Source organism: Python bivittatus, unplaced genomic scaffold (genome assembly GCF_059951505.1).
Source record: "Python bivittatus isolate LINGU-HERP-01145 unplaced genomic scaffold, Pbiv_v1 ctg000020_np1212, whole genome shotgun sequence".
In the NCBI taxonomy this organism is placed as follows: Eukaryota; Metazoa; Chordata; class Lepidosauria; order Squamata; family Pythonidae; genus Python; species Python bivittatus.
In genome coordinates this window covers 82202632-82227711 of record NW_028277030.1, presented here as the reverse complement: position 1 = coordinate 82227711, position 25080 = coordinate 82202632, and the positions used below count along the sequence as shown (strand labels likewise).

Below are 25080 nucleotides of genomic sequence, written 5' to 3'. Positions count from 1 at the left end.
TGATTAAATGAACAAAAAGGAAGTACCTTGAAGCTTATTTTCATGGTGATCAATCTATCTTTGTTCATATTTTGGAACAGAACAGGGAGCATAAATTTAATCTGCACATAGCAATAGACACTTTATATATTTAAATGTGGTTCTACTGGTATTACATATATTGGGAGGGATGCATTTTAAGATTAAGGGGTACTTGAGTGAGGAAAGCTAAACTTCTGCTCTCCCTATGATCTCCTGAAAATAATATATGAGTCCAAATAGTTACTTATGAGAAGAATCTGAGTGTAGACCACAGATTAAGATCACAGATTAAACATGAGCCAGCAGTGTGTTGCTGCTGCCAAAAGACCCAGTGCAATCTTGGGTTGCATCAACAGAGGTATAATGTTGAGATCACAGGAAGTGACAGTTCTGCTTTACACTACACTGGTCACACAGTATCTGGCATGCTATATCCAGATCTGTTTGTCACAATACGAGAAGGAAACTGAGCAACTGAAAGGAATGCAGAAAAATATGACAAAGATGGTAAGTGGATTGGAGGCTAAATTCTATGAAGAACAGTTAAAGGAACTGGGTATGTTTAGCCTAAAGAGGAGAAGCAGTCTCTTAATAGCAGTCTTCCAATACTTGAAGGACAAGGAAGAGGGTCTGAATTTATTCTCCCTAGGGACCAATGGTAGAACAATCAATGGGGAGAAGCATAAGAGAGAGAGAGATGAACTCAAAATAAGGAAGAATTTCCTGATTGTGAGAATAATTAAGCAGTGGAACAGCCTAATATCACTGGAAGTTTTCAGACAAAGATTGGACAGCCATTTGTCTGGGTTAGTCTGAGGATTCCTGCCCTGGGTGGAGGGTTGGACTAAAAGACCTTCAGTCATTTCTGACTTGTGAATCCATTATTTCCCTGTACGTATCTTGATATTCTTATCTACACTTATTTAGTAGATTTCTTAAGCCATACACTTGCCAACAACTCTGGGCAGCTTACGAGGGTTAAAAGCAGTGAAAACTAAACATGAAACATGAAAAGATTACCATTCTAAGATCAAATCAAGATCAGTACTGTTAGGGAACATAATAAATATTTGCAATGCGAATCTATATTTCTTAAAAATTACAATTGCTTTTTTTTGTTTTTGTTTTTTTTTACATTTTGAGCTAATGTGGAAATAGTACTGTTTCTAATGAAGTGAGAAATTACATGGAATAGTTCATTTGTTCAGCAATATCTTCTACGATTATTCCATCTACTAGAAACTGGGACACAATGAGTTCTAGTCCTGCCTTAGGCACAAAGCCAGCTGGGTGACCTTAGGGGACAGTCGCTCTCTCTCAGCCTTAGGAAGCAGGCAAGGGCAAACTCCTTCTGAAAATGCTGCCAAGAAAACTGCAGGGACTTCTCCAAGCAGTCAACAGGAGTCAACATTGACTTGAAGGCACATACAGATACCACACAAAATGTGGAGAATCATTTTTGTAAAGATAGTGTGGAGTCAGTGCTCACCTCATTGTTGGAGTAAGATTTCAAACACTGATTGCACAAGAATGGATTCTTCTTGCTGCTTTCCTTCTATATCTCTTCTTCTAATTATGCCTTGCATCTTTCACCCATATTAACATTCCAGTTCTAGCTATTATTCTTATTGACTGACAGTGAGAAAAAAAAATGGATTTTTTCTTTGACCATTCTGTGGCTCTTAGCCCACATTCACCTGTTCATTGGAGGTGGTGGGAAGAAGCTCACCCCCCTCCCCCTTAACATTTGATGGCATACTTCATGATCCAGTATCCACCCATACTCCTTGACAAAATGACCATTAACTCTGCTTTCTTTTTAAGAAATTAAGCACTGCTGCTTGTACATAAGGACAAATGCAATCTCCTACTCTATTATTTACTGGAAGGAAGTGGGGACAGCTACATAATTTGCATTCTACTTATGGTACAAAATGGGATTTTCTTCTTCCAACAGCCAGGTTACTGCAGGTATCCATTAGGAAGATAAACAATAAAAAGAAGCTACTGTACTGTACTGTACTGTACTATACTGTTACATTATGTTATACAGGTAGTATTGGACAGCTAAATGTATTGTTTGTTATATGCTCTCCACTATTAGTGTTGATTTTTCTGATTTTTTTAAAAATAGAAATAGACCAAATGTTTTGTACTTTAAGATTTTGAGCTTCAAAATCTTGTTTTTACCTTGCCAGAAGTGCTCCAAGCTCGAATAGACCATTTTAGAAAACTTCCAGAATTATCAGAACGGGGTCAGAATATGAAAGTTGGAACAACTATTATCAAACTCAAACAGGGAGTTGCATGTTCAAAACATTTTGCACAGGTGTATTCTTTAGACTTTTGGGGTTATCTTGTCTGCTCTCTAGAGAAGACAGAATTTCTTCATTATGTTTTACAGTCATTTCAAAACTGCTTGTCTGCATTTTTTGCTTTCTTTCACTTGATGGCCTTCTGAGGGAAAAAAAAAAAAAGTAGTGATTCTTTCGCTTTAATTAAAGTAGTTAAGGAGTGAGATCATGGAAATATTAATCAGAGAGATAGCAATAGATAACTACAAATATGTAACAGGGTTGTGAAAACTATTTGAGAGGTACTTAGATAAAAGGATTAAATCACCCTTCTGAATCTGCTGCTCAAAGCACTGAGAAGTCTCTGAGTAACTGCTTTCAGAGCTTTCCACAGTATCTGAACATGGATGTGCACAGATAGAACACACTTCCATTCTTTGGTACCTGAGCACTGTGAGGTTTGGAGGGCAGCTTGAATTGCTTTGTAAAACATTCTTTCAAAGGGTTTGCATAGTCTGTTATATAAATATGAAAGCCAGTTTGGTGTAATGATTAAGGCACCAGGCTAAAAACCAGGAAACTGGGAGTTCTAGTCCCGCCTTAGGCACAAAGCCAGCTGGGTGACCTTGGGCCAGTCGCTCTCTCTCAACCCTAGGTAAGGGCAAATCATTTCAGGAAATCTTGCTAAGAAAACTGGAGGGACTAGTCCATGCAGTCACCAAGGCGCACACAGACACAAAAGACATAGTGTAATGCAAATAAGATGTTAGATTTTGCTGGTTTTCTACTTGTATAGAAAATATATGAAAATGTCCCTATATGTAACTTGGTGGTAACAGGTCTGATTTTGGAACTGTATGTGTGAACATAGTTTGCTTATTTTTCCAGAGTTTGGATTTATTTGTTTATTTGCAGATTTGTTTCCAATAGTGTATCTCTTCATGAAATGTGCTTAGAAACCTCCTGTGGACGTTAACAAATAAAATTGTTTTGGAAGAGTATAGAGATCCATCCAAAATTGAAAACAATTTTATGGTGCTTATATAGAAAGCTTTTGAAGGTAAACGAAGATTGCTAAAACTAATAAAAATGTGCTAATGGGAGACTCTTGGGCATTTTATAATAAATATAGTATTCTTGACTGACGGATGAACAGCAGCGTATTTCTTTATTCTATAGCAACAAACTCTGGATGTCTATTACTGCCTCCCTGAAAGTAATTCCTAAGAGTCAGCTGTATAGATATATGCCTCTCTTTTAGTATTATTTAGTTAAGATATTTGATAGAAGTGAGAAAAATCCTATTGTCACCTGCAAATGACCCTAGGGATTTTCATAAATTCAAGCATTTCCACCATGGCCCTCCCTTATAAATATCTACTGGCTTTAGCTACATTTGAAAAATGTCAAGTGTGATGTCAGCTTGCTTGTCTTTAATGAAAAACCTGATTGATGGGGCATTCTCCTTAACCTTAGATTGCTTAGCCTTGCCTGCCTCTTTCCCAGAATTGAAGGCTATGGAATAATAGAAAACAAAGCTAGGCCAAGGTTTTCAGAAGCAGGTAGCAAAAGATGTATCTTTTAGCCTCTGTTGTGCCTACAAATAATTCCCCACACTGAACAGCATTCCTGGTCACTGGGCTGTCTCTCAATACATTAATAATACCTATCATAAGATTTTAGATATACTCAAAACAATTTATTTCCCACTGGGGCTCTTATCTAAACAAAATCAGTCTTCATGTCTTTATTTTGTCAGGATTCTGTTGCAGCCAATCTGATAGGTATTATCCACAGCTTGCTGTGTGTCAACTGGAGGCAAGCATAAGAAGAATGTATGGAATTAAGAATGCTTCCCATCACAGCAACTTTTGCTGTGCTTCCCGAAAAGTTTGTGTTTATAACACAGAAAGGGAAATAGGCTATGTTCAGATTCTTCTCCCCTCTCCTCTCCTGCCCCTGACAGTGGTTTTGTGATGCCCAGGAATTAAGTGTCAGATGAGACGTTTTGCTTTATGCTAAAATAATTCCATTTCAAGAATCTGGGGCGGGGGGGGGGGAGTGTGGAGGAATAAATAATATTATTTTTCTGTGTTCATGGCTAAAAGAACCCAGTCGATGCTTTGTTTGCTCTGGGTGGGTAAAATTCAATCAAGATCCTTAGGCAAGTGGATCCTGATACAGACTCTAGATCAGTATCCAGAGCTCGTGGAGAGTGATCGTGGCTTAGGTCCTGCAGGGCTCGGCTCCATGGGTGCAGAGGACCCAGAGGTTCCTCTCAAGTCTCATTCTCAGCTGAGGCCAGGCTTTTCTACAAGGCTACTGCAAAGTTGACTCTATTTGGGGATGGGGTCTTGAATCATTTTTTAAATCATTTATAGGAGATTTATCTCTTAAAAACAACTCAATATAATGGCTGGTGTGGATCTTCCAGGCTGTGTGGCCGTGTTCTGGAAGTTTTGTTTCCTAACGTTTCACCAGCATCTGTGACCGGCATCTTCAGAGAGCAGGAGCACAGACAGGAGCAGTTGGGCACAGAGAGAACTGCTCCTGTCTGTGCTCCTGCTCTCTGAAGATGCCGGTCACAGTTGCTGGCGAAACATTAGGAAACAAAACTTACAGAACACGGCCACACAGCCCGGAAGACCCACACCGGCCATTGTATTCCGGCTGTGAAAGCCTTCGACAATACAACTCAATATACTTTGCTTGGTATGGTTTATCTTTTATACATGTTATATAGAGCATTAATTGCATAACTTGTCATTCTCTGTCCATTTATTGATATTATTTCTTTGAAAATTCACTTTTGTTTTAAACAAAATATTTTAAAAAGATGTTTATTTTTTTTCTTCTATGTAAATAAATCTTTAGATAGTATCTAGAAGGCTTGTTTTTAAAAATTGGGGATTTGACTGCTGTTCTATGTACCTGTATATCCTCAGGACAAATGTTTCATGCAGCAATACCCACAAAAGATTTCTGTTAAGAACTGCAATATTAGATGTTTCCTTATAACATTGGCAATTCATATAACTTGTTAAGAGATGGATCCATATATTCCATAATTTGTTCTTTCCTTTTAAATCATTATTGAACTCTTTGTGCAATGTTGCCATAGAGTCTGGAAGAGAAGTGAGATTGCTTGAAAAGACTTTAGTTTTTTAAGAGGAATTTAATTTAATCAACTTTTCACATTATGAGGCACTGTTTTCATCAGTTAATTTAATGCAACTTCAGATCTGATTTTTTTTTAATTGTAAAACTATTCTTGTTAAACTATTCCATAAAAAAATGACACACTTAATGTCTTTTGCACATTAAAGGAAAGACTGGTTTACTCATCCTACCCAACTCGCACTTCTCTTTTTAGATTATTTTTGTTCTAGGGGTGGTTAGATTTCAGAACAGCAAGTGGTCAACTAATAAGGATTAGTGGCGGGGAGGTTTTGTTTAATTCAGTTGTAAGCTGCTTTAGTCAGTGAAATCCCTTAAAACACTGAGATTATATTTTAATGCTACCAACACACTATCTTGATGTCTCCAGCAGTAGATGGATTTTTAAAGCTTATTTTGAAAGAAGATTATGCGCTTGCATATATTGTATGCAATACTATGGAATATTATATGTCATGTATATCAGTCGCATTCAGCCTAATACTCTAAGATTAGATAGAAGATTTTAATAGATTTGCAAAGGGTTAAATGGTAGTCTTAAAATCTTTAAGAAATTGCAGACATTAATAGGGGTGAAAACAGGAAGCAGGAATTTTGTAGCCCATTGGAAGCTTTTAAAGCAATTTTAAATGAGACATCTTGTTATTTCAGGATTTAAGGGGGTTCTTTCATTATTTATCTGCCTGCCCTTTTCCCCCTTTTTATTTCTTTAAGAATTTAACATTTAATATATGTTATCTCACACCACCACGCAGCAAGAAATAATGTATTGAATTCTGAATACAATGGAGCTGCCAGTGTTAACTTTTTAGCATGGAAATGTTTTGTGAACATAGTGTGGAAATTCACAGGCCCACAGGAAATATTCCCTCTCCCAATAGAGACAAGAACATCCTTACAAATAAATATAATTAGAACCTTGCTTATCCTCTGCCTTCAAGTTTCTTATCCCTAGATGATTAACATTTTTGAGTGAATGACAAATCTCATATCAAGAAAAAGAGGAAGAAAATCCCAGGAGAGCATCCTCCGTAGGAATATTTACTTTACAGCTTCAGGCAGCAGAGTGGGGGCTACCCATCCATCACAGTGATGAAGAACACCTATTAGCCCTGCTCAACTGGTGACAATCAGATACTCTGTACCTCTGAAACTCACAAGGAAGACAGGCATGGGGGAACAGCAGCAGTTTGCTTACTCACTGAACCCCTGGGCTTCATATAGTTGCACCTGTTTAAAAGTAGCTGTTGCAATTTACACGAGCCTTGGAAAGAAAATTGTGCCAATATTCCTCTGAACCGTTGATTTCCTCCTTGTGGTTTGCACACCATAACAGAAGATATATTGTTATCTACAAATATATTTTGAAAGGCTTCTCAAACTGGAGGCCAAAAGCAACTTGGGGGGAGCACAACATTTTTTTTTTTAAAGCTAATCAGGATATGTGGACTGGGTAATTTTATAAGAGGTAAATATCTTGACTCTGTGTGTGGTTAATATTGAAAGAGCGGGGGTAGTTTTTGTGTGCCTGCAATGTGACATAAATTGTTGTGCATCCATAGTAGATTTCTGTCATGAACTGTACTAGCAGTGTAAAGGTATGTGTGTGATCAGAGTTGACCTTCCTATTTGTTTGAAGAGATAAATTTGCTGGAATAATTATTCTGCAGAGTTGATTTTGGAGAATTACTGTATTTGCCTTGAGAAATTAGGACTGTACAATATTTACAGAACAGCCTTTTGGGGTGGGCAGGACTCTCTGAATTATAGTGGCTTTTGCTCTAGCATTCTGACTCTGACTCTGCTTTGTATGCCTGTTCTTGGAAACAATTACTCATCTTGTAGTCTGACCAGTTTGTGTCAGATGGGCATTTTGTAAATAAGTGGCATTGTGTGATGGCTCCCACTGCATCTTTCTCAAAGTCCCACAGGCTCAAGCACTGGTGTGGAGGTGGATCTCCTTTTAGAATTAAGCTTACAGAATATAGTCTTGAAAGTTATCTGCATGAAGCAAACATCATATTGGTGTAATCACACAGGAAGCTTAATTGCGCGTTACCTTTATTATTTTTTGTTTATTTCTCTCTCTCCCTCAACTTTAGGACTCCTGTGTTAGTCTTCCCATGCATTCATCACCATGTCATTTGCCTGGGCTGTTTTCATCTCTACTGTGTGACCATGTTGAACAATCGCCAGTTTGTCCACGATCCTGTCTTTGGGTACTCGCTGCCATGTGTGGGTAAGTTGACCACTAGCGCCTTTTTTTCCTCAAAATTATTTTACAAACAGTGGAAGGAAATCACTGGCTTAAGAAACAAATACTCTTCTGTCATACATTTAAGATAAATTAATACTGCAGAATAATGATCTGTCTTAACATTTGCTGCTTTTGATGGGCAGCCTGTTAGTTTTGCAAAAAAGCTCCTCACTCTGTCTTCCCCATATTGGAACTTAGTTCTAAAGGGTGTTTCTTTTAGAAGCACATATCTACATTGTTTGGCCTTAGATTTTATCATCAAAAAGTGTTAAACTGTAACACCTTTAAACTGCTAGACAAGGAATGAGAGAGAGAAATGATGAATGACTTCTACTTTTCTTATTCTGAGTCAACTACAGGAAGCTAAACTTCATTTAATAACTTCATCTTTCTTAATTAATTCCCTTCTGTGTTAAATTCAGGCTGATAACCCAAACATTTGTTGGTTTGAGCATCCCTTCTGATTAACTAAATTAAAAAAAAAAAAAAAGGAAGGTACATGCAATCAAAAGTTCACAGTTCAGAAAAAAACTTTTCTGATGGGCCAATGAAGAAAAAAGAAGGAAAATGTTTTTTTTTTTTTTTTACCCATAATAATGTGTAGACATTGTAGAGTTGTAATGCATGTGCTTTCTACAGGTAGTCCTCAAGTTATGATGGCAATTGGGACTGGAATTTCCATCGCTAAGCAATGCGCTCATAAAGCGCAACTGCATCGCTTGGCGACGGCACTCCCTGCAACCCCCCCCAAAATAACTGCAGCCCCCCCCCAAAAAAGAGGCAGTATGGTGTAGTGGTTAAAGGTACCAGGCTAGAAAGCAGGAAACTCTGAGTTCTAGTCCCGCCTTAGGCATGAAAGCCGGCAGGTAACTTTGGGCCAGTCACTCTCTCTCAGCCCAACTCACCTCACAGGGTTGTTGCTGTGAGGACAATAGGAGGAGGAAGGAGTATTAGGTATGTTCACCATGGAGTCATTTATAAAAATAATAAAGGCAGGATAAAAAAATCTGGAAAAAAATTGTTGTTAACGGAATTGCAGCTGTTGTTAGACAAGGACCTCCTCTCAAATTCCTGCTGGCTTCCCACAACCGAAGTCAGTGAGGAGGCTGGCAGGAAGTTACAAGTCCCAGGTGGCTTGCAAGCAGGCTAGCAAGAAGACAAGTGGCTGCTGCCAAGTGGGGGAAGGTGTGCAAGTGGCTGGAGCAGCATGGCGTGACTCCAGTGAGGCTTGGGGCCGTTGCTGCTTGGTGTGGGGGTGGTGGTGAAGGGGTGTCTGGGGTGTGGAGGAGGCATGGAAAGGCTTGGGGAAGGTGCACGGGAGTGTGCGAGTGGCTGTCACAGTGTGAGGACAGAGAGGCTGGGGAGGATGCTCGGGTGGGGGAGACTTAGCCCAGTGACTTGCCATCTTCCCTGCCAACTTCTCCTTTGACTTTCTGGGGAAGCTGGCAGGGAAGTTTGCAAATGGCGATCACATGATCGTGGGGCACTGCAAACGGTCATAAGTGCAAGCCAGTTGCCAAATGCCCAGATTGCGATTATGTGACCACGGGGGTGCTGGGATGGCTGGAACTCCAAGGACTGGTCATAACCACCATTTGTTCAATGCTGTCACAACTTTGCATGGTTGCTGAACGAATGAATGGTTGAAAGTCAAAGACTACCTGTAATTTGCTGATGTTGTTATCAATTTATTAATTTATGGAATTCATACCCTGCTTTTCCATTAAGGAACAATGCTCAAAGCATCAAATAATACAAAAACTAAATTTCAAAAACAAAATATTTATAATACTACTCAGATATTGTTAAAATAGCATTTAAACTATGCCTATAAAAACAGACAACATTTAACCAATTAAAATGTTGGAGTCTTGGGAGTTGGACGACATATGGATTAAATAAATCAATAAATAAATTTTATTCTATTACCCATCAAAAGTTCCCCTGCATAAACGGCTGTTCGCTTACTGCTAGAAGAATAGCTTATAAGATAAAGGCCACTGTTTATAGAAATAAAATCATAACAAATGATATTTTATTATACTCTATAATTTATTATACTCTATGATTGCCTGATGTCAACAAAGAATTGTAAACTCTAGAAAATAAAACAGGACAAAAACCTCTTTAAGGCTGCAAAGTAGCATTGCTTATTTTCTGAAGGGCTTGCAAGTAGCTAAGATTTGTAGAGAAAAGTGAAATGTCTCTTGGTTTTTAAATGTGGTCCAAAGTGCATTGTTCTACACAAGGTATTAATTAATAGTTGTGATATCATTTCTTAGAACGATAACTTTGCTAGTTCTAAGAGTTACTTTTATTTAATTGTTTTGGATGAAAACTGCAGTACTTCAGTTCCAGTGAAGCCACTGAAAAGCATATTGGTGTCAGTAGGGTTTGTCCAGAATATGATGAAGATGATTATCTCTCAGTTGCCTTCAGCCATTCAAAAACCTTCACGCTACAGGAGAAAATGTAGTTTTACCATTCACACTGTTTAGTTTGCTTAAATGTGCAAATTAGCACTGTTGATTCTGTTGTTGTTTTGATAAATTTATGAAGCATAATGATCATAGACGGCAGTTTCTATTAACATTTGACTTTCTGCTTCTGAAATTATCTAGGGAGTGTATTGCTGAAATTAAACAACACAAATCCACACACACACACACAGCTTTGATTATATCAATCTGGAGGTCAAAACACCTACATCATACTTTACTGGATGGTTGTAACTGTATTTAGGGATAAATACGAAATAAGTTTGGTTTGTAGTTTAATAAAAGCATATCCACTTTAAGTTTTTCAGATATATATGAACTGATGCATGCTCATAAGTGAAATCACCATTTTATAATTTTATGATATAATTCACAATTTTAAAAAGTGCACAAAATTATGCATATTAAAAGGGAAGAAGGCTAAAATATCTTTAGCAAATGTTTTAATATTAGGCAAAATGTGTGTGTTAGGAAAAGTGCATATAAAATTAAGAGAAAATGCATATGAAAGTTTCTGCAGACTTTTTCACTAATTCTCCACCCTCCTACATCCTGAAGGAAGAAAAAGCCATAGCAAACTTAAGAATGGAAACATTGGAAAATGTAGTGGGACTAAACAGATTCATCTATATATCATCAAAGATGCAGAGGTGTTTAAAGATGAAATTTACAGTGACTAACATATTTCACACCAGTAGTGTCTTTATAACTTATGTGACTCAACAAAGGGACTATTATACATAGACAAGGTATAGAAGGTGAACATTCATTTGACTTTCATCAATATGTAATACTGAGCTTTCCTCTCTGCAATTTCTGACTGTATGTACCTCCCATTGTTCCTTCTGCCTTTTACTCTTCCATTTTTTGTTGCTTTCTTATAGCCTTTGGTTTGATTGATTGTGCCTAGGATCAGACCAGTTCTCCATCACTACTAGAGAAGCAACTAAAGTTGTTCTAATAGTTAAAGACAGAAAGAAGTCTTTGTTAGCATCTGTTACATTATCCTTTTAACAGGAAGTGACAAGATTGAACCTGGGATTTCCTATACACATGGCATGTACATTGCCATAAAGACATGGTCTTTTCAACACAAAACAGAAAAATAGGACTCAATATATAACGTCCAGTCATTTTAACTAAGAATACAAACTGAGGTTTGGATCTGGTTAAGCAGCAACATTAAGGCGCCTAGAGTCATGAAAGAGTGAGATGGGTGACTATATAAATCAAATGAATAAATAAATACATTTTAAAATAACTATTCAGGTAGATCTATGGTAGAATTATGTCTCCATTTTGTATTTGGATTGGCGCTGAATATTTGCAGATAGAAGCCGGTTCTGCTATTTGCTTTTTTAAAAAAAAGAAAAGAAAAGAAAAGCGCTTCAGATACTCTGACCTTATATTGTACTACATATATATAATGATCTATCCCATTTTTCTTATAGTGTCCTATATTAATGCAATTCTATGCATAGAGGTTTCTGTCACTGCTGACCTCTAAATATCTTTGAAATAATTAATACAGTGCTTAGAAGGATAGACTTGCATATGCATGAAAGCCGATTTATAGTTATCTCACTGTTAAGAAGGGTACTGAAATTTTCAGCTAAAAAGGAGCTTTGTAGAGAGATATGTGGCATATTTTAATGCAAACTCTACCCCCTTATGCAAAAATAGGATAATAATATGGGATTACAGCCCACAAGGGAATATAAACCTGGTGTAAGGTGGAAATGACAAGAAAAGAATGGTGGAGCAAGAAATGCAAGCTTTCATGCTGCTACAGGCATTTGGGGGTGGCAGGACTTTGCATCCTATTATTCTTGAATGGTAAATCATATTTTATGACATGCTCCAAAGAGCTCTGAGAAGAAGAAAGCATTCCCATGAAAATTGCAAAATTGCAAAATGGAGGGAAGGGGGTTGTATCTAGAGATATTCATGGCTATATTAATACATAATCCAAGTTACCATTAGTTACTGTTGAAATTGCTACAGAAAAGTAGCACGGTTATTTAAAGATGTATAAGAACACCAGTGGGTCTTGATGAAGGCCACATATTTTAGAGCAGTGTTTCTCAACCTTGTGTGGACTTCAACTCCCAGAATTCTCCAGCCAGTTGGAAGTCCACACATTTTAAAGTTGCTAAGGTTGAGAAACACTGTTTTAGAGGATATATGCATTAAGATTCCTGCGTGTCTAATTTTGTAGAAACTAGGTTTGAATGATGGTCATTTCCCAAATCATGTGTAGCAGGACCAGCAATAGTAATAGATGACAACAATGAGACCATTGAAAAATGACCATTTGTGTATAGAGATCCTAAATACTAAAATAACTTCAAAGAGGCAGTTTGCTGTAGCAGTTAAGGCACCAGCTTAGAAACCAGGAGATTGAGTTCTATTCCCATTTTAGGCACAAGCCAGCTGGGTGACCTTGAGCCAGTCATTCTCTCTCAGTCCCAGGAAGAAGGCAGTGGCCAGCCACTTCCAAATTCTTGCCAAGAAAACTGCAAGGACATGTCCAGGCAGTTGCCAGGGGTCAGAAACTGATTCAAAGGCACACGCATACACACACACAATAACTTCAAGGACATTAACTAGTTGTATTCTTTACCAGAAACCCATGAGGTTGGTTAATATTTTTTTTCCTTTACTTCTGTTTAGTAAAAGGAGTCTCTCCAAACTGAATATAGCCCTACTGGGTATGGATTCCCAGTGGAGACTCAATAAATTTCATGTTTCCTGCTCATTTGCAAGTTCCCGAATCGCGGAGTTATTAAATATATGACTGACTTGGCATATAGGCACCACCTTTTAAAACTTGGTTTCCATGTTAATTTTGAACATGTTCGAATGTTAGTTTTTAATCTTAGTAATTTAGTTTTAGGAATTCTTCTGAAGCTAATATTCCTAAAAATCCTTGTACAGTATGAAAGTAAAATGCTTCAAGATCATACTGGAAATTTTAAATTGCTGCAATGCCCATTTATTCATTAAGAAATGAGGAGGAAATATTAGTTTTTGCATCACTTATTTAAACCAACTTCAATAAGTGACACTATTTGAATCACAGAAGTAGGGGAAAAGATAGTGTGGACAAAAGCAATTATTAATTGTCTAATTCTTCCAAAATAGTAACTGCATTTCCCAAAAATTATTTTATTCATTTAGTTACAATGGTACTCTGAATGTTGTTTGACTAATCAGAAAAGCATACACAAAGTTTTGAGGAATATGAATCAAGATAGCTTTATTTGCAAATAATTTATGTCATCTATAAGCTTTCTAAATATCGCAATAACTAAAAAGTTAAAACTCGTTAATTAAAAAACGTGTTAATTTGCAACGCTTGCACTTTGACAGGTATTCTGCAACGTGCATGTTAGCACTGGATGTTCCAAATATTGATTGGTGTCTGGAATACGCATGCGTGATTTCATCTTGGGTTGAGGGGGAATACAAAATCAAGAATATTGGGAAAAATGGAAAGTAAAACACTCAGAAAACTTGTGTTATAGCTTTTTTTTTTTTTTAATTTGATAGTGCAGTATGTTTGTCGTTTTGGAAAGTTTGAATAATGTTTGAACAAGAATGAAGCTTCAGGGTAAAACAGGAATCTCAGCCTCAAACCATTTATTGAGTGACTTTTGCCCAATCTCTCTCTCTCTGTCCCTCTCCCCCTCCCTCCCTCCCTCCCTCACCTACTTCATAGGATTCTGGGGATGAAATTAAGAGAGATCTCATATATGAATCTTCCTGAGGTTCTAGAGGAAAAGTGGGGAATAAATTAATAAAATGAGTAAATGAAGGTAGGCTGAGATTTAGAAATGTGACTAATAACCAAAAAAGATGCACCAAACGTTCAAAGGAGATGCTTCACGTTACACGGAGCCTGAATCAAGCCCCTCTTTCAATGATTCAAGCAGCCGTGCCTTTTGCAAAGTTTCTGCTCCCGGCTGTCTCTGCATGCAGAGATAGCAGGAGCAGCAACCATACAATGCTTGTGAAATACACTTTAATGATGTGAGGACAGGGTTTTCATTCATCTCCTACATATTGTGAAGCCCCTCTTTCAAATGCCTTTCAGGGCCTTAATGTTTGGTAAGAATTGGCTGTAATTGCCTCACTGCTGGAGAAGCAGCTGAGGCACTGGAACATTCATTCAGATGGTGGTTTGGGTTTATCCTATTATTTCCATGATTTTAGACCAATCACTGTAATTTAAGAATTCACACCTAACACATAGTGCAACTCCCACTCCCTTCTTATTGCTTTTTTTTTTTTTCATTTGAACAAATTGTATCAGCCTCTATATTACAGTCATGACAATTGGGCCACCAGGTCTCAACTGTACTTATTAAATTATTTTTGCCTTGTTGTGATAAGAGCTCAAGGTTATCTATACTTTGAGTATTATAGATAGGAAAGTCCATGAATTTTATGAGCCAACGTAATTCCTGATTTTTAATTGATTGGTTTAATTTGTTCAGTCGTTAAGTCGTGTCCGACTCTTCGTGACCCCATGAATCATATCGCGTCAGGCCTTCTTGTCCTTCACTGCCTCCCTTAGTTTCATGCTCATTGCTTCAGTGATGCTATCTAACCATCTCATCCTCTGCCGTCCCCTTCTCCTTTTGCCTTCAATCTTTCCCAGCATTAGGGTCTTTTCCAAAGAGTCCTCTCTTCTCATTAGGTGACCAAAGTATCTGAGCTTGAGCTTCATTATCAAGATTGGTTTAATAAGCCCAAGTATATTAGTCTCTCTTTAAGTTTAATAAACTTTGGCCAAATACATTCTTCCCCGTGTTTGTAAAGTGCCATGCCAGCAATCTAAGTAATAGACAACATGGTTCCAGAAACATTTTCTCCCATCATCATGGTAGAGTATATAATTTTTAAATCTTATTGGGATTGTCTTTACCTGAAGTTAAATTTTCAATTCTTGAAGCTGCCTTTAATTTGGAATCTTAGGTGGAAGTAAGAAGCATTTCACCTTCATTCAGATTACTCAATTGTTGATTCATAACTAGGAACCTTTTATGAACAGAAGTACTATTCAACTGAGAAAATCATTTCCAGGTATTTTTTTCTACAGTCTATTTCAAATAGACAAACTCCAGGGATTGACAGAACTGAAGAGACTTGCAAGTTCTCTATTAATATTCCAAGATTTGCTTTTTGATCTTCTGGTCTCTTGTATGGCATCATTGGCGCATCACAGAACCAATGAAGGATGCTCTCCTTTGACTATGAGTTGGCTTTAATTAAATTTCTACGTCTGGAAAGTGAAAATCTAATTTTCCTTTTGACATTTTCTATATTACTACTTAGACAAAATTATGAAAATAATTAATCCCTGTGCAGAGACAGCGGCATTATAAGAAGTACAAAAATATTGCATATAAATAATACCACTAATCATCAATCTGGTATAATTTATTGATGTAAGTTCTTATTACAAATCTTAAATCAAATTTGTTCTTTAAGTTGCAAATCTGCCATGCTGCAAAGAGGACATTAATTCCCTAGGCCATGTTGGAGATATTTGCATATAGTGCTGAAGCTTCACCCATTCACATCTCTAATTCATGAACCTTGGGCTGACACAAGTCCACTTCCCATTCCTTCTCCTGGGCAGTCTGGGGAAGGACTTTATAAACTTCATGGTTGATGTCAGCCCTTCAAGGTAGATCAGCCTAGGAAACCATTACCATGTACTATAGGTCAATACTATTTTTATTGTAAAGCTATAATTAAAGAATTTTGCAAGTCTGAATGCTCATCTTCCCCTTTATCTTCATGTGAACTAGGGAGAGGCTTCTTTGAGACGTTTACTCATATTACATTCTTACCCCAGACTCAGGCCCCTTTTATCTGACCGCTGCCTTGGTAGCAGCTCTTCCTCCTGTCCTTCAAAGCCATTCCCTATGCCCTTTACAGTTAACCTAAATATTTGCTTGTGATGTTTCCCAAACTAGGTATTCTGAAACTGGGTTGTTAAACTAATCAGAGTTTGTTATAAACAATTATCCCCAGTCCTGACAAGATAACTAGTTGATATATAGAAAAGCTGAAGTTAAATGCTGCTCCTGGCCCATGGATAGATGAAAGAAAGAAGGAAACCTAAGATTTATAGTGCTGTGGTTGGGGAAGATAGCACTGGGATGGCAGAAAGAGCAGTCTGGTCAAGGCAACACTTTCAGTCTAGAGGGGCAGAGTCGTACTTCTCTGGGAAGATTCCTCCTAGATCTGATCCTACATTTCTCTTTGGAGAAGGAATCCTCCTGGGTAGGCAAGACACAAAGAAAATAGACAAAGGCTCAGAAGTCTGGGCCAATAAAATAGGCCAAGTTTCTGAGTACACAGATAGAAGAGATTCAGTATCTCTATAGGCAGCTCTAACCCTAGACTAACTCCAGCAACTGTGTGAATTAAGTGATTGGCACTCTGGCCCAAGGGGAAAAAATGTATGTATGTATGTATGTATGTATGTATGTATGTATGTATGTGTATATATATATATATATATATATATATATATATATAATTTTGAATCTTTTTTTTTAGATTTTTTTATCCTGCCTTTATTATTTTTATAAATAAGGCAATGAAAATACTCTAATACTCCTTCCTCCTCCTATTTTCCCCACAACAATCCTGTGAGGTGAATTGGGCTGAGAGAGAGTGACTGGCCCAAAGTCACCCAGCTGGCTTTCATGCCTAAGGCAGGATAGAACTCTCAGTCTCCTGCTTCCTAGCCTGTGCCTTAACCACTAGACCAGCTGGCTCTCAGGTATTTTAAAAACTTTTGTTCACTTTTTTTAGTTGAAATTTGGCACCCTAGGCAACCATTTAATTTATCTATATGAGTGGGCCATCCCGTGTATATGGTTTATCTCTAGTAATTTCATCCCCTCCCTGTCCCCCACCTTGTAAGCTCCAAGGGGCTGTGTTCTTCCTGGGCCCAGTTGATGCTCATTACTCCCAGGGAACCGTGGCCTTTTCTCCTAGGAAGCCTGGCCCTTTTGTCTCACGTTCATTCTATTCTTCAAGATGGTGTGGTGCCAGTGCTATCTTGAGCTAAGAGCCTGTAAAGTTGGGTCAGGATCAGGGGCTAAAGCTGCAGGGTCTATAGACATGGAGGGGGTTGGCTCTCCTTCCACCTCCAGTTTGACTCAGCGCTGTCAGGCAAGACAGGAATCCCAGACTCAGTGCCATCATTCTTGCATCCTCTTAGGAGAGTTATATGGCAATAGCGCAAATCCGTGGTTTAGCATTACCTGGAACATTTAAAACAAAGAGGAACTTTTGTTCCTTGCTTAAACACATTTTAGCATTGAATTCATCCTGAAAGTTAAAATACAAAAGGAAGAATCCCCTTTTTTTCGCAACCCCTTTTCTCCATGGGGATTTTTCCTACATTTTATCCACACAATTTTGACCTGGGTAGACAGGACTGAGAAAACTGGCTGGCCCAAACTCAGCCTGTGATTGGCCCTAATTCAACCCCTTAGCCACTTCATCAAACAAACATACCCCATAATACAAGCAGGATCAAACCTGGTGAGGACTTAGATAAGGGGACACCAAGAAAACTTTCGGCTGTAGGCTAGACTGAGAAGTTAAAAATAAAATCCAAAAAGAAAGGAAGATCAAATTGTTTCTATGCTGCTATGAAGAAAATCATATAACATGCTTGTTTAGCCATCAGGAGTTGAATTCAATTTAAGGGAGCTTTTTATGAAGAGTAGGAATGGTTCAGATCAGGATGCACATTGAAAAACCTATGGAAAGAATGAAGACCCTGTGCAGATGTTTCCCTGCTGTGGCCCCTAATGGAGAAATATTTATGCATGCATGTGAGAAACATTTTAATATAAATAGCACATAAGAAGACTAATCAGGTTTAAGTTTCCAAGGGATGTTTCTGAAATGAAGCAGTCAATGAACAACTGAAATATATATTGCTCTCTTTTCTGCTGGAACCCAAATGCTATCTGGTACATGTGGCACCCATAAGAGAAATGTATACAAATTTAGATTTTTAAATTATTATTTTTTTTCAGCAATACGAAGAAAGTACATTTGGAATACATTTATTGGCAGGGATATTATGGATTGAAATATAAGACAGAGAGAAAATGAAAGGCACCAGCTACAGACTGGGGAATGTTGTCCATCATGAAATCCTACGTAGGTGTCCATGAGTGAAATACCCAAATGCACAGGCCAGTTATTTTCATCTTTACAATTTGGATTCAATTATTGTTTGAATTGAATCAGATTGTTCTCGGATAACCAATAACAGCTCAGTCTGGGAGGGAAAGCTTCATTAAGTGAATTTGGTGCCTTTACAGGACATGTAGCAGCGTACCCAAAGAAGACTTTTCTGGGGAGAGATGCATAAAAGTTACTCATCACCCTGAAACGAGTTCCCCATAGTTACTTTTCTTCATCAGTTCTCTATTAAGTCCAACACTGATTTTCAACGATGGCCAGCCAACAACTTTCTAAACTCAAAAAGCAAGGAGAATTTGCATTTCCACTTCACATATCTCATTAGCTCCCTAAACTCCAATATAACAGAATTGTGAATTAATTCTGATATATCAAAATTTAGGGAGCTTCAGGTTTAACTACCGTATGAACTAATGTGAAACACCCGTTCATTGTTTGATTTCTGTTGTGTATATAATGTTGACTAAAGGACTATCACAGAGAGAAAGAGCTCAGCTCCTCCGTTAAATAGTGGAACTGGCACAGAGAGATTTTGTTTTTCATAATCCTCTGCCCCCTAGTAATATAAAGCTTGAGAAAAGATGGATATTTCACAGGTGTACTTAGTAATATGCTAGCAGGGAAACAGAATTTGCCAGAGATACTGAAATATAATTTTAAAGCAAACAATCATTTTTAGGAGGGGGCAGAATCCTTTTTGATTATATATTTAACTCCTTGGAGCTATTCTAGACTCGTGGGAAACAGCATGCATTTTGAAAAGGTATCTAATAAATTTGCTAAATACCAGCTGCATGAAAAGCATTTGTTTTATTTGTCATCCTTGGACAGTTAAATTTAAAAAGAATAAGGCAGATAAACAATTGTTAGATCCATGAGGTACAACAGATTCAAAACTAATGTTAAACTTGTGAAGCGACAGGTTTATTGAAAGAAAAAAAAATAACTGAAAAAAAGTATGCATATACCAAATTTAGTACATTTTTGGTGTTATCAGAACAGTTACCATTGGAAACTGGCTGCTGGAAATCTCTCCCATCAACCACTCTGGCTTTAGTGGTGCAAGTAGGTGGCATCTACAAATTATTAGAGTGATCTCCAGAACCATAAGAGCTAAGAACATCATTATGCTAAAACTGAAACATGCAATTTTCAGAATTTTGAGTCCACTATATATTGAGTAATTAAATAATCATGGATTACAGGTAGTTCTCACTTAATGCTAATTGGGATTGGCAACTCTGCCGCTAAGCAAAACAGTTGCTAAGTGGGAAAACATGTGACCGCGATTGTGCTTCCTGGATGGAAAGAGACAAGACTACTCAGTTTCACACCTTCAGTTTTTCTTTGCCTTCTAACCATTCCCCTGTCCTTTGGAATGGTCGAGTGCCTGTTTACTGTCTTGTAGACATTGAAAGCAATGCGGTCACACTGCAGCCCAGGGCTGGGAGCCATGGGCTCGCTATGCAAACAGCTTACTCTCTTGAAATACCTTCCTCTCCAATCTTTCCACTCTGTGGTGCGGGGAGAGAAGGTCAGGCAAAGGAGAGATTACCTACAGAAATTGCTTGCTTTTTTCCTCCTCTCTGTCCTCCTTGCAGAGTGGAAAGATTGGAGAGGAAAAGATTTCAAGAGAGTACTGTTAGCTGCTTCTGTAGTGCACCCACAGCTCCCAGCCCTGGACTGCTGGCACGATTGCATTGCTCTCAATGTGTAGAAGAGCAAGCAGCTTACTCTCTTGAAATCTCTTTCTCTCCAATCTCTCTGCTCTGAAAGGGGGATGGGGGAAAAAAATCAAGCAATTTCTGTAGGCAACCTCTCCTTTGCCTGACCCTTCCCCCCCTCCCCTGTAGAGTGGAGAGATTTTCTCTGTACCTAGGGAAAGCGCTTGTGAAGTGGGATCCTATTAAAAGAACCTATCTCAGTAATTAATGCAGAATTCTAAATTATAAATCCATTTAATTTATCCATTGAACATGAGAAGTTGTTAGTAATTTTAAACACTATTCTCTGTGTTTCATTATTTAGAACCCTAGATAAATACAAAGCAAGTTTGGAATTAGACCTTTAAGCCTAACATTTTGGTCAGGTCAACTGGAAGATCCAAGAAGTAAAGTATTAGAAAGTGAAGATAGTAGTATTTTGTGCACTAGCTTCAGTTCCCTGAGGACAGGTATGATAACATTAAAATAAGATCCTGGTTTATTCAAATTATGGTTATTGAGTGATGAAACAAATATGATAAACCTGTTTTTTATTTATACTGAATAAAAATCAATTTAACAAGCAGTATATGAAGTGGATATGGATGTGGTGGAAACAGTGAGAGGTATAGAGGGATATAGGGAATGTCGGTGTTATAAACACCTTTTAACCATGTTTCCTGTTTCTTATCTCAGGCTTTTGGCGTAGTATTTCTCACTAACTATTGGGTGCCCTGAAAAGAGAATTGAGTAGATATGTCTTTATGTAAATGAAATCCTTCCAATAGATTATACTTGTTTGTTTGTTTGTTTGTTTGTTTTGATGCCTTCGAGTCAGTTTTTAACTCCTGGAGACTGCCTAGACTAGTCCCTGTAGTTTTCTTGGCAACATTTTTTAGAAGTGGTTTGCCATTGCCTGCTTCCTAGGGCTGAGAGAGAGTGACTGGCTTAAGGTCATTCAGCTGGTTTTGTGCCTAAGGCAGGACTCAAACTCACACTCTCCCAGTTTCTAGCCTGGTGCTTTAACCACTACACCAACCTGGCTCTCAAATTAGTCTTTACTTGTAGGAAAATTGGGGACTTAAGCTGAAGATTCTAAGTACCGCATAGCAATGGCATGTAAAATTGTTAATATACTGCGCTTTCCTTGGAGTTTTGCAGAAATTGTGAAACCTTATCACATTGAATATGCAGTTTTGCTGCCAATCTCTTATACGGAGATGTGTAAAGTGACCAGACTCTTCCAGTATTTTAATGACTCCGTGTCCTCCCATTTATTTATTTATTTAAAGTTTCATAAGGCCGCCCAACTCAGACAGTGTGACTCTGGGTGGCTTATAACATAAGCACATAATAATAGTAATAGTAATAGTAATAGTAATAATAATAATAATAATAATAATAATAATAATAGTTTATATCCTGTGATGATACCTTTAACACCATCAAACAACAACCTCTGCCTATCCCAGGTCCTTGGGATAGGTGGATAAAATTGCCAGATCCAGTCTAAACAACTAGCTGACTCTGCCACCAACCATAATAATTTTAAAAACAACAAACAACCAATATATAAATACAAAAGCTAAAATGTAAAATGGGAACCAAGCACAGAAGAAAACAAACCTCAAAGGGGGACTCCCGCTCCACCGACCCCTAATGCCTGGGGGGAAAGCCAGGTCTGTCATATATCGGGGGGGGGATCGTTCCAGAAAGCAGGGACAACCATGGAAAAGGCATGCTTCCTAGGTCCCATAACATGACAAGGCTTAAAAGAAGGAACCTGGAGCATACCCTCCCTATGAGAGTGTGTGGGGTGAGCAGATGTTCTTGGAAGAAAGTATTCCCTCAAGTAAACTGATCCTGTGCCATGTAGGGCTTTAAAGGTAATCACCAGCACCTTGAATTGCACCCAGAAGCCTTTCAGGAGCCAGTGCAGCTCTCAGAGTAGTGGTGTTACGTGGGCATAACAAGATGCACCCAGAGATGCTACCTGTGCTGCTGTACTCTGGACCAGTTGAAGCTTCCAGATGGTTTTCAGGGCAGCTCCGTATAGAGAGCATTCAGTAGTCCAATTTCCCTAACCCTAGCCCATATTGGCAGCTAGTGCAGTGAAATAGAATTGTCCTAGTGCTGTCTTCTTTACGGTCTTAGAACATGTCTTGATTATATGCCAGATCTCACTGTATTTTGACAGTTATGATTGACTTATTGACAACCCCATTAATTTAGTTGAAAGGATAGATGTTTCAGTATTGATTTTTCTAAAAATGTAGGTATAGGAGTGGCAGTTTGAAAAATATCATCATGTCCAATTTGCAGCTCTTTGGAATCAACAGTCATTCCAAACTTATTAGCTTTACCCATTATTAGGGGATAAAACTCAATTAGCACTTCAGGTCTATACTATGAAAAGAAATTTCCCCAAGGAATAAATGTGTTGCTGAATAAAACTCATAGGCAGTTATATCCTGTCTTTAAGCACTATGTGAAAGCTTTAGGCATATTTAAATAATACAAAGAGAATTTGTTGGCATTTCACATTTTTCAGCAAGTCAATATACAAAGACCCAGCTGTCCTTTGGAAATTTGGCCAGTGCTGATGAGCTATTGTTCTCATAAATCATTTGTCAACAAACATTTATACTGAATGTACTAGAAAAATGCAGCACCTGGAAAGGCAATGTTTGTAAAGGGATATTAGCTGTTTCAGATCAAACTGTCAATTATTCCAGTGTATGCTGTGAAGGGTCCACATCTTTAGCTATGTTTCTACTAGCTAATTTCCTCTGGTTCTTACAGATGTTTCCTGTCTTTTACTCCTATACAGGGTTTATAGCTCTGCTGTACCTGTTGTGTCTCATCTTCATTGAGAGAGCCATCATGATGTGGTGGCTAAGGTGCTAAACTAGGACCAGGGAGATCTTGCTTCTACTATAAATAGGGCTTGCATTTTATATTTGGCATTTGCTGAAAAATTTCTTGATGGCTTCCTAGTTCTTACAATTCTTACAATTTACTAATCAAACAGCAGTATCCATGAATAGCTTCCTGCAAGCTTAAGGTATTGGCCAAGAAAAGCCTGACCCAACAGATCCTCACCTGGTAGTCAAACCAAAAGGGAGCCTAGCCTTATGCAATCATTCTGTGTAGATCCATGCCCATGGCAGAGGGGGAGGCTCTGTAGAGAGCCTCTGTACTTTTAAGAGCACATCTGCACATGGAGGTCATACCCAGATAGAGTAGGTCATATATTGGAATACATCTGCAGATTACAGATGAGACCTAAGCATATGGATTTTAGCTGTACATGAAGAAATTCATGGCCAGAAGACCATGATCCTATTCTCTCTACTACTCTTTCAGGTTTGTATAGAATGAATACTTGCTTATTGTTTTCTCATTAAAATACACTTAGAGTAGTGTATTTTATGTAGAATATATAAAGCTGTTCTGACATTTCCTAGTGATCACATTCACCTTTCCCATTTGGTCAGAGAAGTATACGGCCAGCAAAAGCAGTGGTATTCTTTGTTGTTACACGAAAAGCCAAGTCAGGGGTCATACATTTCTTGTGTTAAGCTGCAGGGAGACAACCATTTTTAAATATGAGAGACATTAAATTGAGTGTGATTGCCACTAGACAGATGTACTATTTTCATTCTTGGAATGCTTTCATACTTACAAATTACTTTAGAATTTAAACAAACATAAAGCAGAAAGAAAGTATTGAAACAAAACATTGAATATATTATGTAGAATCTCTGACCCTGACAAAACACTGATTGTCAGAGGCTCAAGTTTCAGTAACTCGTTTCTGAGTATAGGTGTATTCATCTCATAGAGAAAGCTGGACTACTGAATAAACCCTCAAGGCTGGGGAGTGTCTTGAAATTTATAAGCAACTGGCTAAGAATCTTAAATTGGTTTAATTCTTTTAAAGTTAGATCAAGAAAGGTTTGAAAATGTGGCTGTGTGTCTGCTCAACTGACCTTTTTGGAAAAGTCATCATTTCATAAGAAAACTGTGGAAATCCAGACTTTTGATGATACTTTCAAAAGCTGTCTTCAGTTCAAAAGATCGTCAGATGTTATTACTGTAGGTAGGGCAATGTCAGAATCTTTGCCAGTCATATCTTCCCAGTAGTTTCCCCACTACCATACCCCCGTGTTCAACAATAGCATTATCTGATCAACTGAAAGAATATTCAAACAGTCATGCTACATTGTTTACTAACAGAGAGAAAAAGAGAGGGGGGGGGGAATGTACAGCAGTTCTCTCATACATGTAGTAAATTCAGTGAAGCTGGCTGAATCATTTCCAGGTTTTAAAAAAAAGGAGAAGAAAATATATTTTGTGTTTCTGCCAAATGCATACAAATTGTCTTTATTAACTTGAAGGTTTATAGCCATTTCCAGATTAGGTGAGATTCCGTTTCTAATCCATGTAAAACGTTCACATGAAAATGTTCGCTATGAATAACACCAACTTTAAATTCTGTCTTGTAGGATTTCTTTTAACATTTATTGTGAAAAGCAGAGATGGGGGGAAAACTTACATTCTGTGAATAAATGTAATTACAGATTTGTGTTGTTCTTTCTAAATTTATCTGGAAAGATAAGTATGGTACTCTCCAAGCTAAGCTGAGCTCCTGATGACTTCATGGGCATGTCTGTGTAGTTTTCTTGGCAACAATGTGGAAGTGGTTGGCCCATGCCTTTCCCAAGGGCATTTTTTCCATTTCCTAATCTCACCTATAGCTCTGGCATTTCCAAAAGGTTTCCCCTCCAAGGACCAGGTCTGACCATGCTTAGCTGTTTTGAATTAACAAAGATCAATATGAGCTACCATCTGAGCTGGATAAAAAGAGAAAATAGTAGTCC

The 25080-nt window shown here is 37.9% G+C and overlaps 1 protein-coding gene across 2 annotated transcripts in view; it reads left to right on the top strand.

The window, feature by feature from the left end:
• PRKN (parkin RBR E3 ubiquitin protein ligase) overlaps positions 1–25080 on the top strand; it is a 700377-nt gene that overhangs the window by 470683 nt on the left and 204614 nt on the right. For both annotated transcript variants that reach the window (XM_088142815.1, XM_088142813.1), the window contains exon 7: positions 7595–7731. In XM_088142815.1, the coding sequence (XP_087998941.1) occupies positions 7595–7731 (137 nt within the window). The remainder of the gene's footprint in view (positions 1–7594; positions 7732–25080) is intronic.